We start from the raw sequence: 27,738 nt of genomic DNA, 5'->3' as shown, positions 1-27,738 counted from the left end.
ATTCACTAGAAGGACTTACAGGACCCAGAAGTTATTATACTCGCAGTTACTTCTTATTATAATGAAGGATACAGAGGAAAATCAACAAAGGGAAAAGTCTCAAGGCAGGGAAGTCTGGAGGAACCCAGGTGCAAGCTTCCAAGAGTTCTCTCCAAGTGGAGTTGCACAAGGGCAGGTTGAATTCTTCCATGCAGAGTGTTGCCAATCAGGGTAGCTTATTAGAGCTTCAGTGCCTACAATGGATTGAATGTTTGGGTTCTCTCCAAAATTCATTATTTGAAACCCTAATCCCCAATATGACGGTATTTGGAGATACAAGGCCTGTGGGAGGTAATTAGATCTTGAGGGTGGAGCCTTCATGATGGGATTAGTGCCTGTATAAAAAGAGACATAGAGAACTTGCTTCCTCTCTCTACCACAATAGGATAAAATGGGAAGATGGCTATCTGCAAATCGGGAGGCAGGAGCACCCCAGACAATAGATTTGCTAGCACACTGATCTCAGACTTCCTGGCCTCCAGAACTGTGAGAAACAAATGTTTGCTGTTTAAGCCACCCAGGCTATGGTAATTTGTTAAGACAGTGCCCAAGATTTTTAAGTGGGCACCCTCTGCCTAACATATACCAAAATTCCAGACTCCCAAAAGGAAAGCAGATGTTGAAGATAGACCATTGTTTTCACAAACAGCAAACCACCCTTATTAATTAGGGAAATGGTGGGAACCCTTAAAAATCTGTTTCCAGATGCCAGCCAAGGGACAATCTTATAAGCAGGTCTTTCTAAATATGGCCATCTCAGGCTTGCTATATTAACTCTATTTTACACTGTCACCCTCCTAATAACATCCAGTGAATACCTATATTAGACCTAAATAACTTTTGATGGAATTGATTCAGGAGGGCTCTGATGAGAAAAATACATTAACACAACATTATGACCCAAAGTCTATAGTTTATGTCAGAGTTCACTCTTGATGTTGTATATACTATGGGTTTGAAAAATGTGTAATGATATGTATCCACCATTGTAGTAACAAACAGAATAGTTGTGCTGCCCTAAAAATCCTCTGTGCATTGCCTATTCATTTTTCCCTCTCCACAAGCCCCTGGGACCATTGACTTTTCTACTATCTCCAATATTTGGCCTTTTCCACATGTCATACAATTGGAATCATACACATATGTAGCCTTTCAAACTGGCTTCTTTCACTTAGTAATGTGCATTCAAGTTTCCTCCATGTGTTTTCATGGCTTGATAGCTCATTTCTTTTTAGCATTGAATAATATTCCATTGTCTGAATGTACCGTAGTTTATCCATTTTCTTACTGAAGGTCATATTGGTTGTTTCCAAGTTTTGACAATTATGAATAAAACTGCTATAAACATCTGTGTGCAAATTTTTGTGTGGACATAAGTTTTCATCTTTTTTGGGTAAATATACCAAGGAGAATAATTGCCAGATTGTATGTTAAGAGTATGTTTAGTTTTGATAGAAACTGCAAACTATCTTCCAAAATGGCTATACCATTTATAGGAAATAGGAAATAAATGAGAAGATATTGCTCCATATCTTCACTTGAATTTGATGGTGTCAGTGTTCTGAATTTTGGCCATTCTAATAGGTGTATAATGACAGCTCATTGTTTTAATTTACATTTCCCCAGTGACATACGATGTGGAGTATCTTTACCTATGCTTATTTGCCACCTGTAAATCTTTTATGGTGAGCCGTCTTGTTAAGATCTTTAACCTATTTTTCATTTGGGTTATTTGTTCAGTTCTTTGTGTATTTTGGATAATAGTTCTTGATCAAGGATGTCTTTTGCAAATATTTTATCCTATTCTGTGGCTTATCTTCTCCATCTCTTCACATTGCAGAAGTTTTTAATTTTAATGAAGTACAGCTTATCAATTATTTCTTTTATGGATTATACCTTTAGTGTTGTAAAAAAGCTCCTTTTACATAAAATTTTAATATCTGACAAAATTTAAAAAGTTTTCCTACCTTTACATATCTTCTTAATTTTCTCTACTTAGAAATACTGCCTTGAGAATCACTTTTAAGTACTAGAAAATTTTAAATTGAGATCCAATTCACATACCATAAAATATACCTTTTAAAGTGTATGATTCAGTAGTTTCATTACATTCACAAAGTTATGTGATTATCACTACTCTTAAAGTCTGGAACAATTTTGTGTCTCCCAAAAGAAACCTAGTACCTTTTAGCCATCACACCACATTCTCCACCCCCTAGTCTCTGACAACCAGTAGTCTAATTTCTGTCTCTATGGATTTGCCTATTCTGGACATTTCATATAAATCAAATTATATAATAGTTGGCCTTTGTCTCTGGGATTTTCACTTAATATAATGTTTCCATGGTTCATTTAAAATTAATTTTTGTGTAATGTGTGTGGTATGTGTGAAGGTTGGACTTTTTTTTTAAGAAGAGGAGGCATCCATGTTCAGTTCTAGCACCATTTGTTAAAAAGATCATTTCACTATTAAAATGCCTTTGCATCATTGCCAACAATCAAAAATTATTTGTTTGGGTTTATTTATGAGATCTTTATTTGTTCTATTGCACTATGCGTCCATCTTTTTAACAGCCTAATTGATTGATTACTGTAGTTTTACAGAAGTCTTGACATAAACTAGTATGAGCCCTTCAACTTTATTTTTCTTTCACAAAATTGTTTTGGTTATTCTTTGACATTCCATGTAAATTTTAGAATAACTTCTCAATATGTACAAAAAAATAACTTCTTGAGATTTATTTTTATTAGAATTGTACTGGAGTCTATATAAATTTGGGGAAATTTGACATCATAACAATATTAAGCCTGCCAGTCCATGAACATGGTACATTTCTCCATTTCTTTAGATATTCTTTGATTTATTTTATCAATATTTTGTTACCTTCAGCATATAGACGTTGCACAAATTTTGTTAACTTATTAACAAATATAGAGATTATAAAATATATAAATATGTAATTTATAAATTATAAAAATATAAATATATAATAGAATAGGCTATATAATGTAAATATAATATATAATTTACAAGATATAAAATATATCCAAATATAAATATATAACATATACTATATAATAGAATAGACTGCATAATATAAATATAAAAATATTTATAAATAACGAAGTATAAAAATACATAAAAATAAAAATTTACTCCATAACCACAGAATTCCTCCACCCACAATTTGTCCTCAAAACACATGCTCCATCCTTCTCCAGTGTCTGGCTATCCGATCTCTTCTTCTACTTTGCCTGGTGGAGCGTTCTCTTTCCTGCAGGAACCTGGTCTGTCTGCACTCCAGTTTCCTCCTCAGTTTATGGCAGCTGCCCGCAGGAGGGTCAGCTCCTGATCCATCTTGGTGTTTTTGGCATATTTCAGAAATATGCCAAAGGCCATGATTTGTTTGATCAGATTGTGTACCACTTGGACCTCATAGAAACATTACTTCGGCCTTCAGTTTCTCAACTCTACCCAGGTTGCACACTGGCTAGATCATAACAAACCCATTAAACAGCAGATGAAAATTGGACTTGCTTTGCACTTTCAAGTTAAAAATTATTCTTCACAACCAAACAAACTTCATGAAGACCTTATAAGATACCTATTTGTCTTACAACTCAGGCATGACACTCTTTCAGGAAAATTGAAATGCCCATGTGAAACAGTTATGAATTTAGCTGCTCTCTATCTATAAGCAGAGCTTGGGAAATATGAACTTCCAAAACACACACCAGAGCATGCATCTGAGTTTCAGTTCATTCCAAATCAGACAGAAGTGATGGAATTTGATGTCTTTCAGAGATAGAAAGAGTGCAGGGAAAAGAGCCCTGCCAGATGGAACTCTCTTATCTGAATAAAGTGAAGTGGCTGGCAATGTATGGTAGACATGCAAGTTTTCAGGAGAAGAGATGACTGTGAACACTCTCTTGGACTGACCCTGACAAGCATATTAACTTTTGAAGGGGCTAACCAAATAAGCTTATTCTTTTGGCCTAAAATTACCAAATAGATTTTAAGAAGAGAAAATTGAAACTGGTGGTGGTGGCGGTAGGTGACGATAAGGGTCGGGAGCAAGAGCACGCTTTGTCTTCCAGGTGGACAGCACCAGAACCTGTAAGCACCTCTGGAATTGTACAATCGAGCATCACATATTCTTCCAGCTGGGACACCAAGAAATAGCAAGTTGAATAGATCAGATTTTATCAGACTTGAGGGAGGGGAGATCTCACTTCAGATTCAGTGGGTGACAGAATAATAAGCTACATATGGCTCCTGGCTACAAAGAACCAGAACCTTTGAGAGGAAGCCTAGCAAATGCTATCCATCCCAGAGACACTCAATATTCAAAGCAGGCAACCCAGTGATAGCAAGTTCAGCTCTGCTCTAAAACAAATCCTGAAGTCCATATTTACCAGCCTCTGTAACATCCTAAAAGCCACCCAGCAAGCCCCGGTGGCATCCTCACTCTCTAAATATAAGACCATCTTTTCATGATGACAGGCTGTACTGGAAAGTGTAGGCCAGTGGAGATGATAGCCATTTTGATTATGTCCACATAATCCGAAGAACTTATGCCCGAAGAACTTAAGAGGAGTGCAGAGCATGATGTATCAAGATAAATTCATGACTGCACTTTGAGAGACTGAAGCATCTCCCTTCCATTCATCATCACAGTTTCATTATATCCATGAAAAGTCACATGGATGTGTTTGTAGAAGTGTCTTTAAGGAATAGTTCTGAAAGGTGTTTTCAGTGTCTGTGTAAATATTTGAAAATAATGACTACAGCTAATCATAATTTACTGTTGTCTGCATTCTCAATAAAATGAAAGTAGATAAAGACTCAGGAATTATTTTGATATTCTGAGTTTAAAACTGGAGTAAAAGTCTATATTTATTGTATTGTTATATACTTGATACCAGATATTTCTTTGTTTTTTAATGAATGGGACCAAAAAAAAAAACCAGAAAAACTTGAGAAGATAGCTCTGCAGAAAGTATCGGTAATGCGGGGGGAATGAAGATTGCTGGGATCCAGCCTCTGTCGTTGTGTGATCTTAGACAAGCCATTTCCTTTTGTTGGCCTCCTTATCTGAAAAGAAAGGAGGATTTCCAACTCTAAATTTCTATGATTTGTTAAAATTTATTATTTTTAGGCTGGGGATATAACATTTAAAACATCTCATAGGAAAACTGCAATGTCCTCTTCTCTAACAGACGTTACGCCTTTCAGAAGCTAAAGAAAGTATATAACTGGTTAGATGTTATATAATGCAGGGATATTGAGTTTCCTATTTTAAAACAGTATAGCCACTTTGAATTTTGGAGATTTTACTAATCACAAATTGTATAGCATCGTTTTAGTAGAATTTGCTGCTTGAGTACAAGAATAATTTTTTAATGTTTTGATGATTGGTGCTGCTAATTTGCATGATTTCAGAAGACATAATTATGGATATCGCTCTCAGAATTTGTAGAATTTGAACATTGATTTTTACTTTAGCTTGGGTCTTAAAAAGCAACATGCAATCTGAGACGCGTTTATAGCTCAAATAAAAGCATACAAGATCTTAGTGAAGTTATGTCAAAGCATTCCATAGACTTGGATAGGATGGGTGTTGCACAGTTTTTTTGTAGAACCAGAAATGAATACATTGTCTTTTAGGGTAAAATTCATCCCAAAATGTTTATTCCCACCTCCCATTTAAAGCCACAAGTCAAACATTTTTTTCTTATAATTGATAGGCCTGAGATATTTTTCATTAGTATTTTTGTGAAATCAAACAAAAGTGTTTTTATGATATATATATATATATATATATATATATGTATATATATGTGTGTGTGTGTGTGTGTGTGTGTGTGTGTGTGTGTGTGTGTGTACTTTGGGGCATTTTAAGCCTTTAAAAATATATATTAACATATCTTGAGATAGTTATTGCTAAAACCTGATACATTTTGGTTACCATAAAAATCTAGCCAGAAAAAGAGAATCATCTGCATAGCAGAGGCTATATCACTTATAAACTCTCCCTAAGATTTTTGTTTACAGGTGTATTCCATTTTAGGAGATGTGCTGATCCTCAGTGTATGTGCTGCATTCAAATAAATGTGTTCTGAATCTTTTAATCTTATTAATATATTTTTACAAATATGTTTCCAAGGAATAAAGATTATTCTTGCTTTTAAGAAATACATAAAAATAATATAACAACCCATAATAAATAAAAATTAATTTTTAACAAAATGTAATAAGTAACTTTTTTTTGGATGCCATTGTAAATGGTACTTTTAAAAATTTCAGATGCCAATCACCTATTGCTGTATTATAGAAAAAAGTAGACTTTTGTATGTGTACCTTGTATCATCCAACCTTGAGAAACAAACATTAGTTCTAGGAGCTGTTTTGTAGAGATTAGTTGGGATTTTCTCTATAGACAGTCATGTCTATAGAGAGCTTTATTTCTCTCTTTCTAATCTGTATGTGTTTTATTTCTTTTTCTCACTTTCTTAACAGTAGCCAGTACTTCCAGTGCAATGCTGAATAGGAGTTGCTCGCCTTTTTACTAATCTCATGGGATTATAATATTAGCTATAGATATTTATGAGATTAAGTTTAGGAGATTTCCTTCACATTCTTAATTTGCCGAGAGCTTTTATCATGAATGAGTGCTGAATTGTGTCAAACGCTTTTTCTTTATCAATTGAGATAATCATATGCTTTTTCTTATTTAGTATCTTACTATAGTAAATTACAATGATTGATTTTCAAAAGTTAAATCAGCCTTAAGTCTTCAAATGAGCCTCATTTGTCATCATATATTACCTTTTTTATATATTTCTGGATTCCATTTGCTAAAATTTCATTGAGAATTATTGTATATATCATGAGAGTTTTGGTCTTTAGTTTTATTTTCTTGTAATATCTTTGTCTGGTTTTGTTATTAGGATAATGCTGGCCTCTTAAAATAAATAAAATAAATAACCATAAAAGGAGCAGCAATAAAAATGGACTACTAAAACACACAATATTGATAAATCTCAATAAAGTTATGTTAAGCAAAAAAAGCCAGACACAAGGGATTACCACTCTATGGTTCTACTTACATAAAATTCTAAGAAAAACTAATCTAGAGGGATAGAAAACAGATCAGCGATTTCCTGGGAGTAGGGGAGGAATTAATTAGATAGGGAAACAGGGAAACTTTTAGGATGATGAAAAGGTCTAAATTTAGATTGTGATATTGATTACATAGCCATTTAAATTTTCAAAAACTCATTAAAGTTTATGGAAAATGTGTATAGTTTAAGTTACATAAATTATACCTCAATTGATTTTAAAAATAATATAGGTGAGTTTCAAGACCTAATTTTGTGGTGAGACAGAGTCAGTTCTGAATTTACCAAATTGCTTGTTGACCTCACTTGGGTATTTATTCCTGGCCCCTTCGCCATATGGCAAGGTGACCTTAGGCCAGTCACATCTCACCTGCAAAACCCAGTTTCCTCCTCATTGAAATGGTAGCTAATGATTATTAGTAACTACAGTTCTTTTAGGAAATGTTTTCTGAAGTAACCTATATCATTCACTTAAAACAACAATGAGCACAGAGTAATCAGAAAGTAATCAATATCATCATTATCTATCAGAAAGTAATCAATATCATCAGTACTATTAAAAATCAAAGTAATGTTCTGTGTTCCTTAAACAAAAAATTATCTCATGATAAAACAAAACAGTAATGTAAGGCTAAAAGAGACATCCTCAATATGACAACTGTGTGGGTGGGAGGTCCTCCCAGCAAGGAGACCTCAGTGTTTTGAGAGCACTTTTATTGGATGATACCCATTCCTAAAATCTTGAAACATCAATCTTTAAGTGTTCGTGTCAACTGGCTGACATGACTCATTTGAAAATACTTTCAATGTGTCCAGTTCCCAGGAAATTGATTTTCTACAAGGACAAAAAAGCTCCCTCCCCACAGGGCATTCCTCCCCTGTATGCTTTTTGAAACTAAAGTGAGCCTGGAGGACCATCGTCCCTTGGTTCTCTGTGATAGTCTAGAATAAAGCCATAGCTATACAGACAGAAAGCAGATTAGTGACTGCCAGGGGCCAGGCTTGGGGAAAGAGATGAACAACAGAAGGACAGAAGGGGACTTTGTGGAATGACAAAAATGTTCTATATCCTGAGGTGGTGGTGACACCACTAGATGCATTTGTCAAAACCCATTGACCTGTACACTTAAACTTGGTGAATTTTATTGTATGTAAATTATATGTATATGATAAGGCTGACAATAGACAAAAAAGATTTCAAAGCTTATTTGTACATTTAAACAAACTAATAATTCTAAACATTTTAACCCTAAAAAGGATGAACTCCATTTGGCCCAACTCCTTCCTTTAATATTTGATTTTTTAAAAACGAGAAAACAAGGTCCAGAGATTATTTGACTACCTCAAAATCGCACAGCTTGTGGGTGGTCAGGCTGCATCCCAGCACCCAGACCTTGTGCCTTTTTAGTCTTCTTTCTATTCTGTCATCTTCCTAGTGCATTTAAACTGTAAATGTATCATGTCTCATGTTATCATGTCACTCAAACAATTCACAGTCATCCTAAAGTATTTTGCAGATATATGGTACTTTAATTTTGGACACATCCCCATGTTTTAATTTTTCTACAAATAGGAAAGCACAAAGATTTTAAATTACTTACTTAAGGGCACACAAGTAATACACATTTTGTTTTTCAATTGTACAATGGATAAGTAATTCCTACTTACATGGTTCTTGTGAGAAGTGAATTCAATTAAATCATTTCTGTATGTAAAGGACTTGGTACATGGTTTTTCAATACATGGTAAATACTATTAATTTCACTTATTTATGTTAATGATCATAATAATGATAAACATAATAGTGAATATAATATTTTGATTTTATAATTACTAATTTAAAATAAGGACAACCCCCAAATATGCAAATTAGGTCACATAAAATGAGCTGATTTATGAGTTTGAGGAAGTAGAAATTCTCATTCACTATAGGTAGGAGTATACATTAGAATAACTCTTTCAGAAGGTAGTTCCATTTCCAAGAATTAATTTTGTAATAATACTTACATCTATAAAGATCCATGTGTCGAGATATTCACTGCAGTGTTGTAAATGAAAAAAAAAACAAAAGATAATCTAAATGTCCATCAGTAGGTGAAAAGGAGATTGTTAGAGGAATTATGATATGATCATATCAACTGGGTGCTACATGTATTGATAAGAAAAGATGTTTATTATATAGTTATTACTGAATCTAAAATAGAAGAGTTAGCATTTATTTAATGCCATTTATGATCCCAGCTATGTTTCTAATATTTTGATGATGGACAGAGTATGAATTCTATATCTGCTTTATTAAAATGAAAAATTTCCCCCTGAGCAAGAAGTCTAAGGTGGTGAAGGTGTTTTGCTTAAACTTCAAAGGCTACTCAACTCCACTGGCTATGTAACCTCTCCGATCCAAATATTAGCCCTTGATGTTTCTGTTAATTTAAGAAGACCTGTAAAGGGACTCACTGTTGGGACAACCTGAGGGTCAATGGTGCAGTGAGACAACTCCTTGAAGACTAAGACCAGACACTGGGTCATAGTCAGGTGAGCTAGAACAGAGCCAGGTAGCAGACGATGGGCTTGTTATTGAACCAATGAGACACATTTGGTTTATGATAAAGAACACTAGGTAGCCTTGAATAGAATGTCTTTTATTTAATGTCATTCAGGATTTCTCTTTTTCCTGATGAAATATGGAGAAGAGGCTGCACGCTTCCTGAGGCTCTCTTTAGCAAGAGGATGAAATAGCTACATTAAGACCTCAATACTTAAGGGCTCACAAATCGAGAAATTGCCAAAATTATTAGGTCAATGGGAAGAAAGGGAGCACAGATCTATATGTCATCAAAAAGAAATATTTGATTCATGCAGACTGCTTCATTGGAGGTAAGGATATATATTAGTATTAGTTCATCAATAAATCCTCAGCACAGGGCCGGCCATAAAAGAAACTCAAGTATTCGTAGAATGAATAAATGACAAAACATCATTTTCTGAATCAGGCTATTGTGCTGTCATTATCCCAAGTCCCTGTCCTTCCTACTCCAACACCTTATACAGTATCCCAAGAGGAACAGAATAGAGATTATTGGCAAAGGAGGAAATAGAGCCCAAACTAGTTCACATCTCTGGCTAAAGAGCTAGTGAGAAGGGCAAGACCTAGTCATTCGTGTCACTCTGGACTCAGGCCTGGCACTCTAGGCCAAGGCTGTGTAACATAAGCCCCAGCTCCTCAAGACTTTTTGTCTCACATCTACTGCTTTTTCTCAAAAAGAATTGGAAGCATATTTTACAATTCTTTCACCCTTCTTAGAAGATTTCAAATCTACTCATGGGTCTAAGAGAATCACTGGAGGGGAGAGCTTCATAAGACAACAGATGAAACAATGGAAGAAATCTGACAGAACCTTCCTGAAGGGGAAGGATGCTGGCTACAATGTTTTTATGGTTGCTGAGACCTCTGTTCCCTGGGTCAAATTAAAACCTACTCAATCTTACAGTAGGATTCTAGATGAATGGAAAAGAAAAAAAGAAGAAAAGATTAATAGACAATATCTAAAAAGCAACATGAGTCACTGCAGTGTTACTGTGTCTTTGGATTGAATGTCATTTCTCAAGAACATGTCCTTTTACAAGAAATAAATTCTGAAGATGGTTGGTTTTATCAATTCAGGTATTGCCTCAGTTTTTAACACAACCTTATGAGGACATTGATATTATCCATATTTATAGTGAATGAAACCAAGGCTTGAGGAGGATAGGTTAAATGCCCAAAGTTTATCCCACCAAACATGAGATTGGAACTATCTACATTTAAAAACCGGTACAACTTGATGGTAAAATTGTGAAGTCAAAGGGTATGAAAATTGTTTTTCTTTTTATAGGTTTGCCATCTTTTCACTGACTGTTTTATTGCAGACATGGAAGTAACATAGAAAAGTTTATAAATGGAAGCTTTAGAATATTCTGTAATTTTGGTAATCAAAGTTAACCATTTCCAGCAAAACATGATTATTTATCAATGCTCTCTACTACCTCAATCAAAATAATAAACAGGAAGAATAAAAAGCATAAATAATTTTCACTGCTTCTGCAACTCAAAAGGGAAACCAAAAAGATAAAACAGAAATGAAAGTTCAGACAAGTCTTCATTTTCTCCCCTTTCATCACCTGGGAAAAATGATCAAACTATCCATGCTGAGGTGGCAATTTCCCATGGTACTTACAGAAAGATTTTATTGCCTAATGAGTGATCAACATGGGCAATCGCAAAAATATTATGCCATATGATTCTATTACGCTGGTACTCTTGGAAATCACCAGATAAGACACTTGGTTAAGACAAGTCTTTTCTCCATGCTAGTTTTTACCATTTCTTTACAACTGTTGTTGATCAAATCTACTAGTCTACAGCAATGTTATGAGACATCATAGAATGTTAAATGATTCCAATCAAGCTTTCTCTCTCTTTTCTTTAAATCGAGATATAATTTACATATTAGAAACAAGGCATAAATAAAAATCAGTCCTGTACCTTTACGGCAGGTGATCAAGAGAAAGAAGACCTTTCTGCTGTTGAGAGTCAGCTTGCACATATGTTTGTTTGTTCCACAGGAAAGGCATTTCCATCTGTGGGTACCTTGTACTACTGAAAATTAAAGCATTATTAGAAAGACTTCCGATGATGATGATGATGATGGTGGTGGTGGTGGTGGTGGTGGTGATAATAATAATGATGATGATACTGATAGTTAAATAACATTTAGGTACCAAGCACTATTCTGAGCATATTACACATGCTCTTTCATTTACTTTTCACAACAACCCTATAACTTGAGTTTGTATCAGAATCACTTGGAGGTTTTATGAAACAGACTGTTGACTTCTGTCCCCCAAGTTTCAGGTTCAGTGGTTCTAGTATGGAGATCCTGAATGGGCTTTTCTAACAAGTCCACAAGAGAGGCTGATGCTACTGGGGGACTTTGAGAACCACTGCCCTAGGAGACGGGTGGTATTGGATGCTCATTTTACAGATGAGGATGATCACAGCTGTGGGATGCACAAAATCAAGGATGGTACCAGGTTCTTCTCTTCAGCGAAGAAGTAACTTAAATGTGTTTTAGACTAACAGAGTTTAGAAAAGGAAGTTGAGCTTTGGGGACTTTGCCCTTGTCCCTCCCCCCCAACCCCCATCAGTTACATTACAGACTGACTCTAGGTGCCAGAGAACACCAGGAGAAGTGTAATGTGAGCACTGAGGTCATTGTGAAATAAAGCACCAAAGTTCCCCAGGGCCAAATTCTCAATTTCAATGCCAGCTTACCTGGTATCATGCTAAAAGGAAGGAAAGATATGTGAGCCATACAGAAGGCCTGCTGCTGCCTGCTTTGGGCTGGACTTCCAAATCTTCCCACCCCACCAGCTTCCAGGAGGGCTTTTTGCCCTGTGCCTCCTGAGTGTTTCCTTGCTTGATCATTTCTCAGAGACAAAAGCTCTGCACATTACGTAGGATAATTAAAGGCCCCATTTGTAAGCCTAGCTCCAATGACAATGCCTCAATGACAAACTCGGGTATTAAAAAAAGATAAGATTCATTTATTCACTATTCTAAAAACACACATAAAATTTGAGACCACAAAAAGGAAAGAGAACTTTATCATCAAGCATCCCTACTCCCTATATGATCACCTAAAAAACCTAAACAAGGGAAATTTTCTCAGTGTAATCTTGAGAATTTTATTGACTCCACTCTGATGGTTTACGAATTTTTTTTATGTCTTCTTTGTCCCCACAACTCCCAATGGTTGCTGTCTCCCTATCTTGGTTTTATTGTCCTCAAAGCAGACATGTAGCTTGAGCACATCTAAACTTTATTCCATATCCAAAGGTAACACTGAGGAATCCAGCTTCTACTTTTGAGAACTAACTCATCCTCAGAATAAGGAATCTGATCTTCCTTCAGCATTACTGCTAACATGGCCAGATGAAATAGCATGTAAGTGCTCAGTGTAGAACATGCACTTCTGATCCAAGGAAGCAACAACTACTTCCCTTAAGTGATTTTGTTAGTAGTAGCATCCTGGACCAGATGGTTTCCCCACTCTAGCAGACGTCAAGCAGATGGCACAACACAGGTAGGATCTGCAGAAGAGATCCTCTGGTCTCAAAATAAGAGTTTATGGATTACAGACTTTGGGATGGGGATGAAGGATGTGGGGAGAGGTGCCATAGGTCAGCTTCCTAGTTACCTACTGCTCCAAGATACCTGCCATGATCTTACTGACATACATCTATCGTGTTCTGTGCCCATTGCTATAAAGTCCAGATTACTGTGGCAATCTTAGATTTTAAATGGAAAGGTTGAGCCTGTTAGGAAAGGAACATGTAGATTGTTTCCAAAGAAATGTTGAAAAAACACCAAGCAGAGGACAATAAGCACAAGACCAGAACTTAATTAGTTCTTGTTGACTGATTTACTTAATATTAGCCAACTGTTAAACCTTACAGGAAAAACATGGTTACAGAAGCTCAGAGAAGTAAGTTATTTCATAAGTGGCTTCATACAAACATCAAGACTCTTTTCCAATAAATTACAAATGGTAATCAACCACTTCACAAATGGGTAACTTTTTTTAAAAGTAATTTCTGGCTCACTGAATTTAAACAAATTGGAGGGTATTGTCATATTGGGAAAAGATAAATAGCCTCAAAGTCTTGAATACCACCACACTAGATTTGTTCTTTCCCCTACAGTTAAAAACATCCAGAGATCGGGTAAACAATTATATCCTCTGTTACTAGTGAGCAAAAGATAACCAGACAGATGTACACAAGAATATGCTTTCACAGATGCTGCATTTTATATAGGAATCAGAAAATCTGCCAACTGTATTTTAGTAAAAGCAGAGCTAAGAATTAATCACTTGTATAAAATGTGACCACTTTAACAATTAGTACTCACCCAAGTTATTTGGCAAAGAAATGGAGATAGAAGATTAGAAATAAGAACAGAATGGCTAGCCATACCATCTTTCTGTCATTCATTATTAACAGATTTTGTATAAATAAATGTTACATTTCTTGCTTAAATAGTCTCCTATATTTCTCTGGGATTTAGATATGTCTTGCTCTCATTCTAGACTTGGGGCATAAAAAGAGTCCACACTTTCTCCAGTGCATTGTGTCATATTCCAAGAAATAGAGGGCATGTCATTCTTTGGAACAGCACCTGCCACCCACCGCCTTGTCAAGCTATTGCTAAGGTGCAGGTGGTCATGCAGTAGCCGGTCTCCACTCTATGCTATCTGATGGAGCTGTGGCCCAAGGGCTACTGTAAAACCATATATTAGAATATGTACTTAGGTTTCTTGAATGATTGGTTATGTTGAACTCCACAGTGTCTTTTTAAAAATTTTTTTAGCTTCCAGTCATTTACAATATAACATACAATTGTAACCACCTGAGAGCTTCAGACTCTAGTTGGTGTCAGAAAGAAGAGCTTTTATTTCTTCAAAGGCTTTAAAATAAAAATTTTAATAATAAATTGATTTTTAAAAATTGTATGGGGTTGCCAGGACCTTTCAATAGGGAAAGGGTGGTCTTTCAAACAAATGATGCTGAGCAAATCGAATATCCACATGCAAAATAATAAAGTTGAACCATCACCTTACACCATACACAATAATGAATACAAAATGAACCAAAGACCAAAACATAAGAGCTAAAACCATAAAACTTTAAATGAAAACACAAAGGAATAGCCTAATGATATTGATCTTAGCAATAATTTTTTTTGTTATGACACCAAAAGAGCAGGCAACCAAAGCTAAAAACAGATAAATCAAACTTTATCAAAAGTTAAAACTTTTGTACATCCAAGGAGTCTATTAACTTAATGAAAGGCAGCTCTAGAATTCAAGAAAGAGATGGAGTATCTATCTGCAAATCATATCAAATTGGAACCCTTTCTGTGCAATACTGATAGAAATGTAAAATGTAGACACTGTGGGAAACACAGAAAAAAATTAAACTCAGAATTACCATATCCAATAAATCCACTTCTGTTATATATCCTAAGAACCAGAAACAGGAACTCAAACATTTGTCCAACTATGTGAATAGCAGCATTACTCAAAATAAATGAATGTGTAAATAGCCCATCTGTCCCTCCAGGAATGACTGAAAAAACAAAACGTGGAACATTCACACAATGAAATATTATTCACCTTTGAAAAAAGAGAAATTCTGACACATGTTACAACATGGATGGACCTTGAAGATATTATATTAAGTGAAGTAGCCAAGCACAAATGGACAAACATTACATAATTCTACTTAATGTAAAGCAGCTAGAGTAGTCAAATTCATAGACAGAGAAGATAGAATAGTGGTTGCCAGGGGCTGAGGGGAGGGAGTAATGAAGACTTGTTGTATAATAGGTAGAGAGTTTCAGCCTGGGAAGATAAAAAATTTTGAAGATGAATGGTGGTGATGGCTGCACAGCAATGTGAATAGACTTGATGCTGCTAACTGTACACTTAAGATGGTTAAAATTCGTACTTTTACCTTATGTACATATCTCCACAGTAAAAAAAGAAAACTATATATCCGATAGTGTTTTTAAAAGATTTATCAATTTAATCCTAAATAGAAATTAGTTTACAAGTCCACATGAAGCATTACACATTTTTACCAAAAAAAAAAAAAAAAAAATCAAAATATGCATAAAAAAGGTGAAGTGGGAAGGGAAATGAGGTAATAATATTTTTTCTAGAGGGTATTTGCAACAATGAATGTTTTTGTAATAAAGGACAAATGTACAATATATCTGATTTGTGTTAATTAATTCTTAATTATATACATTAATATTAATACATAAATATATTTTTCTTTCATTTAAAACGTTTTCACAAACTATCCTTTAAATTCTGACATTAAATGTAAATTGAAGGAAAAATCAAGGAAGTAAAAGTCATTAAGGCAAATTTCTTAAATTAAATCTCAAGAAAAGCACGTTGTATACTGAGGAAGACAATAATCCATGACGCAGAGTTGGAAGGTAAGAGCAGTTTCTACGTTGCGCCATTCTTCCTTTTAACAAACCACATTTTTCTGTGAATAACTTATTTCTGTCAGTTTTGAGAAAGGTTTGGGAGGGAAGAAGAAACCCTGACTGGGGAAGACAGGAAATGAGTATTACAAATGTCACGCCTTCTCTGGAAACCCACCCAGTCCCTCCCCTTTTCTTCCAAAGATTAGGGCCTTGACCATCATGCCCGCTGTTTTGGGCATTGCTATTCCACTCCAGATTTCTCCAAAAACCAGCCGAACCCTTACCAAATCAGAGAGCGCACATCTGCCTGTGGGCTCTGAATTCTCCTATTCTGCCCCAAATTTCCTGTGGAAGAAACAGTAACAACTAAATTAGCTTATAGTACTTTCAACTCTCTTGAGAATTTAACAGAAAACTCTGAAGGACAGACAGGCTCACACTAAAAACCCTCTTGGGGCTCTCTGTAAGCTTTTCGTGAACCACCCAGCGAGGGTATGAATTCGAGGTAAGCAGCTGATCCGAGTCCCAGGGAATGGCGGGACCCTCCACGGCGCTTTCCCGGGTCCCCCAGTCCTCCCTCCCCCAGGGACCACTCAGACAACAAAGACCCGCCGTAGGACAGGTTGAAACCCAGCCCTATCACGCGCACAGAGTCCCAGCACCCGAAGGCCCCGCCTACAGACCAGCTCAGCCAATCTCGGTGCGGGCAGGCGGTGCGGGGCGGGCCGACCTGGCCGAATCCCGGGTCCTTAAACCTGTGGTTGAGGGACCACAGCTCGGCTTCTGAGACCCCTGGACCCGCACGTGCTAACCGTCCTTGTTCAGATACTCCCGTCGCAGGTGAGCGCCTCCAGCTTGTCTCTGGCGCTGCAGGACCGCTCCGGGAACTAGGATAGCCGCCAGCCTTGAGGGTCGAAGGTTGAGGCGGGGATGGGGGATGGGGGTCACAAGAGTCAATGTCCTCAGGTCTGACCGTGTGGACCTAGCAGCCTGACCCACGGCTGCTAGAGGCTTTGGGGGCTGCGTTTCTTTGCGCCACATCTACATCCTTTGGAAGCAGCTGGCTTGTGCGGAGGGCTGGGAGCAAAAGCGGTGCACCCTCTGCCGGGTTCTGCCTGCAGCGCCTGTGTTACCTGGTCATGAGCTAGTTCTCTGACCTGGGAGAGCCTGGCCCTATCTGGGCTCCGGAATGGGGTCTTAGGGCTGTTTCTGTCCACCCACATCTTTAGCCTTCCTCCACAGTCCTTCTGTAATTACTTGGGAAGGTAAATTAAATGTTTTTACTCCACCGTGGTGGCTATAACGTCTCATGAGAAAGTATGTTGGCTTTTTAGAAGGATTAGTTGAATCAGAAACTCATCCCTTTTCTCTTCCTAGGATTTTGAAACATGAGTCCTTCAATCTTCTTGACTCTCCTTTGCTTGGGAATAGTCTCAACTGCTCCAAAACTTGATCACAGTTTAGATGCACTATGGAACCAGTGGAAAGCAACACATGGGAAACTATATAACAAGGTTGATAACATCTGAAATTGTCCAGTGGGACCCCGCAGAAAATGGTCCATGCTATTTGGAGTTTACAGCAGAGAGTAGCTTCTTGAAGCCAGCTCTTACCAAAGCGGTAACTTCATGGCACCCACTGCTGAGCACAGTCGGGCATGCATCCCTGTTGTGTGGCTGCTGGAGAACAGCTTTCAGTACTATAAAGCCATCCTTCCTTAGCCATGGTTCTGTTCTCTCTCTCTCTGCAAATCCCCTTGGTGAAGGTGAGTTGGTTTTGAATAATAATAAAGACAATACGGTGTATGTTTGACTGTAGAGTGAAGAAGGCTGGAGGAGAGTAGTATGGGAGAAGAATATGAAAATGATTGAACTGCACAATCAGGAGCACAGAGAAGGGAAACATAGCTTCACCATGGCAATAAATGCCTTTGGTGACATGGTGAGTGTGGCATGGAGGCTTCTGTTTTTGCGCTTCTTCTCACTGATTTACCAAAATAATCTCTTCCTTTACAACATTCTATTTCCTTTCAATTGAAGACCAATGAAGAATTTAGGAAATTGATGAATGGTCTTCGAAACCAGAAGCACAGGAAGGGAAAAGTGTTCCAAGAACCTCCTTTCCCTGAGATCCCCGCATCTGTGGACTGGAGACAGAAAGGCTACGTAACTCCTGTGAAGGATCAGGTATAACAGTATTTAGCAGATCTCTCCAAGAATAAAGCCATAATGGAGTTGTCACTGATATGGTAGACTGTGGAACAATATGCAGTACGCTGTTTTTTAAGAGTTTTCAGATATATCAGCTATTATCAAAGTCTTGCTCTTTGTTTTGTAGACTGAACATTTTTAAATTTTGTTTTCAGGGTCAATGTGGTTCTTGTTGGGCTTTTAGTGCAACTGGTGCCCTTGAAGGACAGATGTTCCGGAAAACTGGTAAACTTATTTCACTGAGTGAGCAGAACCTGGTGGACTGCTCTTGGTCTCAAGGCAATGAGGGCTGTAATGGTGGCCTAATGGATTACGCCTTCCAGTATGTCAAGGACAATGGAGGCCTGGACTCAGAGGAATCCTATCCATATCTTGGAAAGGTAAAAGACACTTCATATCTTGTTATCATTCTAGCTCTGCTTTTTAGTTTTGAAAACTTTAGCGAAAACAGATACCATATTTATAATTTACACTTTAGACTGTAGAATCTATTCTGCAAACTGTCAGAACTGTACAGTTCTCTGTTTAGATAACTACCAAATATCTGTTTCTACTTCTACGTTACATAGAGATACACACACCATTCTACATACAGTATAAATTCCTCCAGAGTGAAAAAAAAAGTCTATGAACAGGTAGAGTGAGTGTTTGTATCTCATTGAATAGACACTAGCTAGTTTCAAAGCAACCAACAGCTTTTTACCTCCTGGAATGCTTTATAACAAATGACTTGGAAATCAGTAAGCTGCAAACTGTCTTGAACTCACATTCCCCAGGAGGTTGGTCATAATAAAGTTTTTCCCTTTTTACCTTTGAAAGGATGAATCTTGCAAATACAATCCCGAGTTTTCTGCTGCCAATGACAGTGGTTTCGTGGACATTCATAAGCAGGAGAGGTCTCTTATGAAGGCAGTGGCAAGTGTAGGGCCCATCTCTGTTGGTATAGATGCAAGCTATAGCTCCTTCCAGTTCTATAAAAAAGGTAAGCATTTGTTTTGGTACAAATTTAGCCAGAAAAGTTAGAAAACCACCCTGACATACAGCAAAATTGACTCTTTGGAATGTAGAAGTCAATGTAGAATTTCTGGGTATGCAAATTTAACATAGTAATGTATTTTGTACACGTAATATTTGCACCCGATGTTGTCCATTTGACCTTAAACCATTTTCTCAGGATTTTAAGTGCTTCGTAAATATATATAATGGCTACATAAATTGATTAGTATAGTTTTATTTACTTTTTAAAACTTGTTAGGCTTTTACAATTTTCAAAGAATTCTACTACCATAATTAAAACTAGAAAGAACCCTTGGTTCAAGTAATTTTGTGTTCTGTGCTATTTCCTTAGACTGACACCTTAAAAGTAGAATGACAAAGTTTCATTGCTTCTTGACAAGTTGTTTAGAAAAGTGATAGTGGCAATTTGTACTTTTGCTCGTGTTATAGGAGGGTCTAAATCCTTAGCATAGATTTTTTTAAATCTTGTTTTTAAATCTTATCTGGATTTATGTCATCTAACTGAATTTGTGGATGCCTCCCTTACTGTGGTTGCTAGGCTGGGGTACTGTGATATGTCACTTGGAGACCCTCACCCCAAGATTGAATTTTATTTTCTTAGGCATTTATTATGAACCAGAATGCAGCAGTGAAGACCTGAATCATGGCGTTCTGGTGGTTGGTTATGGCTTTGAAAGAGCAAAATCAAATAAAAATAAATATTGGATCGTCAAGAACAGGTATAAAATGTTAAAAATATTTATATTTGATATTGGAAAGAGAATCCTTTTTAGAATCAGTATTTGGATCCAGATCCTTAAACCCAAGTCCTTAAACCCTTGAGCACATTTTGGAAATCCCAGAAGTGTTTATCCCACTTAGGGTGAACAGAGACATCTGAGTGTTTAATTATAACATTAAGATACTGTCTCAAGCTTGCTAGGGCATTGATATAGTTTTGGTACCATTTCATTTCTAAAATTGAAATTTTTCTTAATTCCAAAACACATCTGGCTCCATGAGTTTTCTTTTTTATCCTCTAATTTCCCAGTTCTGTGAAAGGTTTATAGATAGAAGTTGCATGTAGGTTTGAGCTCAACCATGAAGAAGAATAACTGCCTCTTCCTGCTTCTTTCTAAATCTGTGGGCCTCTGGTGCACTACTCAAGTATCAGATGTGATTGTTAATAACGATAACTGTGTTTAATTCTTCGTGTAAAATGGAAAACCTTCTCTTCTTTTAGCTGGGGTACACATTGGGGCATGAATGGCTACATCAACATGGCCAAAGACCAGAACAACCACTGTGGAATTGCCACTGCAGCCAGCTATCCTATTGTGTGAGATGATGGGGATAAAGACAGATGTGGTTAAGGACAGAATATCCAGAGGAGAAATTTTATCTTAAAACTGACCAGACATCATTGTGTGAGATAAAAACATTTGGATCATTTGAGTTGTGTAACATTTTACTAGTAAAAACATGTGTGACATTTACTAGTAAATGTGTGGCATTTACTAGTAAATGTTACCACTTCTTTAATTATTGTGTAAACAGCTTTGTATGATTGACTTGCCTAATTACTTTGGCATTTTAGGTTTTAAAAGGATGTATAAAGTTTTACCTTTTAAAATAAAACTTAATTTCAAGTAAAAGTGAGGTTTATTTTATTTTTGTTTTTAAAACATTAAGTTTCTGTAGGGTCAGAATGTTATTGGTCTCTAAAGACATAACTGAGTGTGCCAATGGTCCATTAGGAGAATGACTGGGTGGCCTTTGGGCTCTTCTAGTTATAAATTTAAAGATCTTAGGTCAGTTGCCCATTGGCTGTGCATGACCCAACCCTTGAATGTAGCAAAATTTGACAAATAATAAGGACAGAGGTAAATTATTTTAATAAGAAAAAAAATTACATATTTAAAAAGTGATCACACATACATAGGATTTCCAGGCTGGAAAAGAGACTTAGTGGTCATGATCATTTGGCACAAGATGATTACAACCTAGCTGAATTCCACAGGATGAATGTCACTGAGCCAGTTTCTGGTTCATCTTCCCCAAATGCTAGTGAAGACCATGTGGCTGCCTTGCCATCAAGGAAGGACAAGACATAATGGATCACCAAGAATGTTTGTCTTTAGGTCAATAAGGGGTGAAGGATAAGCTTCAGGATTTGAGGCAGAGCTTCGAATACAGTGCTGTGGCCTCAGAGGTGGGCGATAGGTAAGAGCATCAAAAGTGATGGTCTGATGCCTACGATATACCTAGCTACCTAATCCCCGAATTTATTTTTAAAAATCTGTATTTCACATGTTAAAGAAGCACAGAGTTCCATTTGCTCTTTGATTAAAATTTACATGTTCCCACTCAAGGAAATTTAGAATAAATGGGAGGATTTAGTTAATAGGCCTCATAATTCCTTATGAGGACAATGAGGTGGAGGACAACTGGGATCTCAGTCCACAAGTCTTCTAGCAGCCTCTGGTCAAGTCCATCTGTCCTGGACCATGTGCCGTGATGGACCTTCAATGTGGCCTTCCCTTTTAGGTCCTTAAAGTTCCAAAATTTTAACCTAAAATGACAAATGTTGTGTTGGGACTGAAAGTCTGTAGATTCTGTGAGAGTACTATCAACTAAGTAGAGTCATAAGAAGATATGGGAGGCTCCCCAACTGAACCCTTTCTGCCTGTTGGAACCCATATTGAAACAACCGAAATCAATGTCACCCCCACTATGTTCCAATTATTGCCTTGTAGAAAAAAACATTCACAACCTCAAAGAAGAGCTAGTGCTGTTAGGGAGAAGGAAATAGCTGAGAACACTAGGAGGAAGAGAAATTTGACATGAACCCAGGGGATCCAGTCAGTAGGACAGGATAAAAGAAGAGTGTCTGACCAGGGACTCGCAGTCAGAATCCCTAAGAAAAGAGGAACTGCATTTACAGAAGATAAGAAGTGAGTTGAGAGTAAGTGATGAGGCTGTGTCCACACGTGGGACACAGAGGAACCACTGGTTATCTATTACTGTAAAATAAACACCTGGAAAGGTAGCAGCTTGAAAGAAAACCTCTTTCCCATTTACTCACTGAGCTTAGCTGCATAGTTTTCCCTTAGAATCTGTCATGCATGCTAGAAACATCTGTAGGTCTGACTGGGCTCCTATCCAAGCAAGCTCAGTCATATGGCATCCTAGATGCTGGTGTGGGCTGGGCCTTCAGCCTGGCTGCTGACCAGAGCACCCACATGGGATCCTCCATGGTTTGGGCTCCCACAGCAGGAAGACCAGCTCTGAGAAGAATGTCCCTAGAGACAGTGTGCCAGAATACCCAGCGAGGAACTGCAAGGCTTCTTATAAACTTGCCTCCATCCCCAGTGAAATCTCTGTTGCTGAACTGTATTTGGAGGATGTCACCAAGGACAAGCCCGTGTTCCTGGGGAGGGGGCCGAGAGTTCACTTTGTGGTGGGGAGAGGCAAGGTCACTTAGCAGAAGAGCATGTGACATGGTAGATACGATTGTAGCCATCTTTGGAAAATGCAAACTGTCACATTTTATCTCCCAAAATCGACCAGAAAGGACATGTTTGTGACTGTCATCCTTCTTTACCATGACAGGCTAACTTAGAATGGTGTCCACAGAATACTGGAAGGTTAACTCAAGACTCTAAATAATTGTCTAGGTGCCGATGTGAATGAAAATGTGAAGACCTCTCAGATGTCTAAACAATTAAATGCATATTAGAAGTTTTTGTAACTTTCAAAGACATTTATATTTAAAGTAGGGGAAAGTTCCAAACTAAATACTATCTAAATGATTGAACACAAATTAGAAGTTTCTGTACCTTTCAAAGATGTTTATATTCATTTAAACTTGTGAAAAGTTTCAAACAGCATCTATTATAAAAGTATTTTTTAAATAAACCTATCAGCATGAATTTAATAGAGCTGAGAACAAATTTCAGTTTTAAAAAGTATTGTCTGAAACATAAATTTAGTATCAGAATCTGGAAGAGACAACAAAGGATTCAGCCCCCATAGCCCTTGGAAGGAATATTGGTTTGGAATTCTAGCTTGAAGACTATAAGAAATAAATTTCTATGACTTTAAGCCAATGAGTTTGTGGTAATATGGAGAGGAAGGCATCTGTTCTACATAGCTAGCCTCATGTTCTCAGCACCCTCGAGGGCACAAGAGAATTCATCCAGCCAAGACCAGCAGGACAAGTCAGACTTGCTGAACATCCAGATGGGACAAGTAAGAAATCAGTCAACAGTCAATGATTCCTGTCCATTCATTACATGCTTCAAGACCCAGTTTTATCTTCATAGGTTTTTACCTAGTTTTTAGGATTCTGCTAAGTTCAACGAAATGCTACAGTCTACAAGGAAATCAGCTGACTAAGATAGGAGAAGTTTAAGAAACCCAACATGGCTTAGGAGGAATATCACTGGTAGCAGTAGATTTAGGGAATCGCCAAGCAATAAAAGACATGGGTAGGTTTGGTATTGCTTCCCTCCTCACACGCTGTCTCTCAAATGTAGCACTGGCTTGGGTTCTGTACCAGAGGCCTTAGATACCACACAGAAAGATATTCTCACACAGGAAAATGCACATACAACACTCCGCTTCTTTTTCTTTTTATTTAACTTGGTGATAATTAATGTGTTCTTCACTCTCTGAAGCCATTTTCACTTGATCACATCAAATGTTTTTTGTTTTAATTTGTGTGGAAGAAAAGAGCATAAGAAAGATCTGAAAGGAATGTGGGAAATGAGGCAAATAAGAATATTATGGATGCTGCTCAAAAAGTAATTGTGACCCAAGGTGGGGAATATTGCTGGTGTTTTTGACACTGAAATACTGCTATCTAATAATAAATCCTCTTCTGAGAGTGCTGGCCCACTGTATGGAAAGAGTAATCCTGGCCTGCACTTCCTGGCCCACCATCATCTTTCTCCCTGGTAGTTCTGGGAGGCTTTGTTGAATGAGTGCCATACTGTCCTGGGTGTCAGTCTAACTTCCAAGAAAAGGATAGCTTCCTGGGAATGAGCTGCATTTCCAAACAGAAAGCCCAGTTCTTTAGTCAAACACCGCTAGTCTCAAGGTTGCTCTTAGGTTGCTGTACAGAGTAATTAACATTTACAATCAGTTTACTTTAAGGCAAGAAGGAACCTGGACATTTAGATACCAATGACTGAAACTCCATACATTGCACACAAAAATTAACCCAAATAAATGATCAAGGAGAGTAGCCATCTTTTCATGTGTTTATTGATTATGTTTTCTGCAAGTTGCAGTTTTATATCCTTAGTTTGTTTCTCTATGAATAATTTATCTTTTTCCTCTTAATATGTATGATTTTTGGTATTAATTTTTTGTTATATGTTACAAGTATTTTCTGCTCAGCCATCAGTTGTTGTTTAACTTTGCAGTGTGTTGTTTTCATTTTGATGTAATCATATCTGGCTTTCCTTTTCTTTTTTGCTTTATGTTATTTGGTCCCATTTAAGGTCATAAATATTGTCCCATTTATCTTTTTTAAATATCCTTGAAAATTTATTTCTTATGTTTAATTCTGGAATTCATCTGGAATATTTTTGGGGGACCTAGTTTTATTTTTTCTCCCAAATGACAAGCTAATTATTCACACCAGTCATCCTTTCCCACTGACTTGAAACAGCACATTGCTTCTCCCTTTTAAAAATCATCTGTTAAAATAATCTTATGACTTTTCTCTTTTCGAAGTGTTCATGGATTTGACTCCCAGTTGCTGAAGCCCATCTGCCCAGAGTATAACGGAAACCAGTGAGTGGTCCCACCGTCCCCAAGTGGAGCCAAACCTGCACAGTGTATTGTGGGGAAATGTTTGAAAATGGAGAGAATAGTAGGTTTCTTCCTGAGACAGACACAAGCATATAAACTGGGAAGGCAATCAGGAGAAAATGAGAAACAGAAGATCATCCTCAGCTCACTCAGGCAAGAGAGCCTAACCAGCGTTCTTTCTGGACTCTGCCTATGAAAGTACCTGTCACCCAGACGCCCCTGTACCTGGTGTCTTTGATATGTAGCCTCTGAGAATGGAATGAGAGTCCCATACTCTTCCTTAGTTCCTAGTTCCTGGACTTGACATGTAGAGACCCAGAGTCTCAGCTTGGAGAAGAATACATATGAATGGTGAACGGATCTTTCCATGAGCATATACCATCATTCATCGAAGAAACAAACACCATGATTGAAGATGCTCTCTCAGCTTTGTTTCCAAGATAACCTTTTCTTTTTGGCTATGTCATCTTTATACTATGTACTTAACTCTGTTTAGTATATAGTTTTTTTGTCAATAGGTGACCACATCTTTCCATTCAAACAATTACTGATCATTCATGTTATTGGTCCCAAAAAAGACTTGATCTGAAGTTTTAGAATTTAATGGCCATGAGATTTCTAATTCAAACCTTAACCAAAATAAGACCAAAACTCTTTGTCGGCCATTTAAAAATATATAAATATACATTTAAATATATTATAGATATTTAATGCACATATTTTCTCATGAGAAAAAAAATAAATCACTACAGGATAAGACACTAGGTTCAAATTTTAAGCCAGCCAAGACAAATTCTTAACTGTTCTCTGTACTTTTTGCCAACAAGTAGGTAGCTGCTGATGATTACTCGAACTGACAAAATTATAACCCTATTTTCCACTGTTCATGACAGAAAACAAATCAAAGTTGCTCTTCTTACTTGTGGGTTTTTATTTTTAGCCGTTTACACTGACCACAGAATCACCTCTGGCCTCTGGACTTGTCTTGAACAATTTGCTGCTGCCCTTCTGTTTGTGATTTGGTGGATTGGCCTTCATTACTCATCACCACCATTGTTGCTTATTTTTCATTAGGGTCCTTAATACAAGGTACAGGACAAAGAGACGAGAGTTTGCAGGGTCAGACTCACTACCTGCCTGCCTGGTTTTTCTGTACACAGGTGAGATATTCCTGCACATCATCCACGGACCCCAGAATCAAGGGAACTCTTTGGTGAATGGTCTCAGGCTTTACGTCCAGCACGGGCTGTGTTCCTGTAGTTGCCAAGCCTCCTGCCTGCTCAATGATGTAGGCCACAGGATTGCACTCATACAGGAGCCGGAGCTGCAGAGAAACAGAGTCAGGTAGGCAAGCTTTACAAGTAGCCAAAAAACTCAATCCAGGCCCCTAACGCTCGACAAGGAATTCTAACTACTGAACTTCGGATCGTTTCATTAATGTGAGTAGGCCCGTGTACCGCAGCTCCTTCCTTCTGCATAGGTACAAAATCTATGATTCGTTTAAATGTTAATTTTCTATAATCAGCTTACAAAGTGGTTGACCCTGCTCTATGCAGCCTTTTCCTTTCCATTCTTTCCTTCAAATCCATTTTGAAGATATGTTGAAGCTATTTGGAGAAACAGTCATATTTAGTGCCGATTTTTATTTTTGTTATTACATGGAAAGGAACAAAGTAGCTCTGGTCTAGGTTGGAGAGTCAGGCACTCAAGAGAGAGTAAGTTAAGACTCTGGAGCATTTACTTGCCTTTTTGGTAAAATAGTGTACAATGCTCTCACCCTAGACCCCTGATCTTTAGAGTCATGGGCAGCCTGGCAGGACACAGAGAAGCCTCAATGCGTGTGGGCACACTTGAGTCAGCTAGTTTTGTCCCTGGTTGTCCAAGGGAGGGACACTGATGTCTATGCTCTCCTGAACAACCTGGCAAGTTGTAGAGCTTGGCTCTTTCCTCCCCTTTCCCTTGCCCTGAGGGCTTGAAGACAAGTGTTTTGGGGATGTCAGGCAATAAAGTCAGGGGTGGGTTGTAACCAATTAATCAATTAACCTTTGTGCCATGTTGATTCAGATACTTCAAAAAAAGAATAAAAGAGCACAGCATTCTCACATAAAACTTGTCTTGGAGCCAAGATCTTCTCTGACCTAAAGAAGTCATCGTTATACTAAACTCATCACAAAACACGATGCCCAAGTCTTTGTGGTACCTTGGCCTGCAGGCCATGTGATCTATTTTTCCTGCAGTTAAAATCTGCATGGTTCTACAGAGACAAGCACACACAGGAGAAGAGGCATATGCACTCCCCCCACATACATACATAGATGTGGTCACAGAAACTGTGAGAGTTAAAACATGGAGTTCAAAAAACAATGGTACTTTAATTATGGGTGGTAGTTATGGTGCTGTGAATATAGGTCTATAAATGGAATTATACTTGCTTATAGAAATGTATAAGTAATTATATGTGGGTGTTTTCTGACTCATTCTAAATCATTTTATTAATCAGTAATAATT

At 37.4% G+C, this 27,738-nt stretch overlaps 2 protein-coding genes and 1 pseudogene across 4 annotated transcripts in view; 2 read left to right on the top strand and 1 right to left on the bottom strand.

Moving 5' to 3' along the window:
- The first annotated feature begins 296 nt into the window (after nucleotides 1-296).
- LOC107518078 lies at nucleotides 297-4,230 on the top strand (annotated as a pseudogene).
- Nucleotides 4,231-16,912: 12,682 nt separating this feature from the next.
- LOC107518088 (cathepsin L1) lies at nucleotides 16,913-26,409 on the top strand. 3 transcript variants are annotated; one of them, XM_016159478.2, is made up of 9 exons: nucleotides 16,913-17,044; nucleotides 17,582-17,718; nucleotides 18,023-18,145; nucleotides 18,244-18,390; nucleotides 18,570-18,794; nucleotides 19,234-19,396; nucleotides 20,033-20,150; nucleotides 25,153-25,212; nucleotides 26,391-26,409. In XM_016159478.2, the coding sequence occupies exons 2-9, from the start codon at nucleotides 17,593-17,595 to the stop codon at nucleotides 26,392-26,394; spliced, it is 966 nt and encodes a 321-aa protein (XP_016014964.2). In that variant the 5' UTR covers nucleotides 16,913-17,044; nucleotides 17,582-17,592; the 3' UTR covers nucleotides 26,395-26,409. The 3 variants fall into 3 exon arrangements, with proteins under 3 accessions (XP_016014964.2, XP_016014963.2, XP_016014965.2); XM_016159477.2 differs by lacking the exons at nucleotides 25,153-25,212; nucleotides 26,391-26,409 and adding an exon at nucleotides 20,654-24,412; XM_016159479.2 differs by lacking the exons at nucleotides 16,913-17,044; nucleotides 17,582-17,718; nucleotides 18,023-18,145; nucleotides 25,153-25,212; nucleotides 26,391-26,409 and adding exons at nucleotides 17,725-17,969; nucleotides 20,654-24,418.
- Nucleotides 26,149-27,738, bottom strand: part of FBP2 (fructose-bisphosphatase 2) — a 31,393-nt gene continuing 29,803 nt past the window's right edge. The window contains exon 8 of the mRNA XM_016159476.2: nucleotides 26,149-26,554. Within this exon, the coding sequence (XP_016014962.2) occupies nucleotides 26,360-26,554 (195 nt within the window). The 3' untranslated portion in view covers nucleotides 26,149-26,359. The remainder of the gene's footprint in view (nucleotides 26,555-27,738) is intronic.

Source organism: Rousettus aegyptiacus, unplaced genomic scaffold (genome assembly GCF_014176215.1).
Source record: "Rousettus aegyptiacus isolate mRouAeg1 unplaced genomic scaffold, mRouAeg1.p scaffold_m13_p_3, whole genome shotgun sequence".
Lineage (NCBI taxonomy): Eukaryota > Metazoa > Chordata > Mammalia > Chiroptera > Pteropodidae > Rousettus > Rousettus aegyptiacus.
This window is presented reverse-complemented; position numbering and strand designations above follow the sequence as displayed.

Bases quoted from the DNA above. Each gene is read 5' to 3' on its own strand.
- LOC107518088 (XM_016159477.2), top strand. From the start codon at position 17,593: ATGAGTCCTTCAATCTTCTTGACTCTCCTTTGCTTGGGAATAGTCTCA. The intron at 19,397-20,032 runs GTAAGCATTTGT...TTATTTTCTTAG, and splicing joins CTTCCAGTTCTATAAAAAAG to GCATTTATTATGAACCAGAA. The intron at 20,151-20,653 runs GTATAAAATGTT...CTCTTCTTTTAG, and splicing joins TATTGGATCGTCAAGAACAG to CTGGGGTACACATTGGGGCA.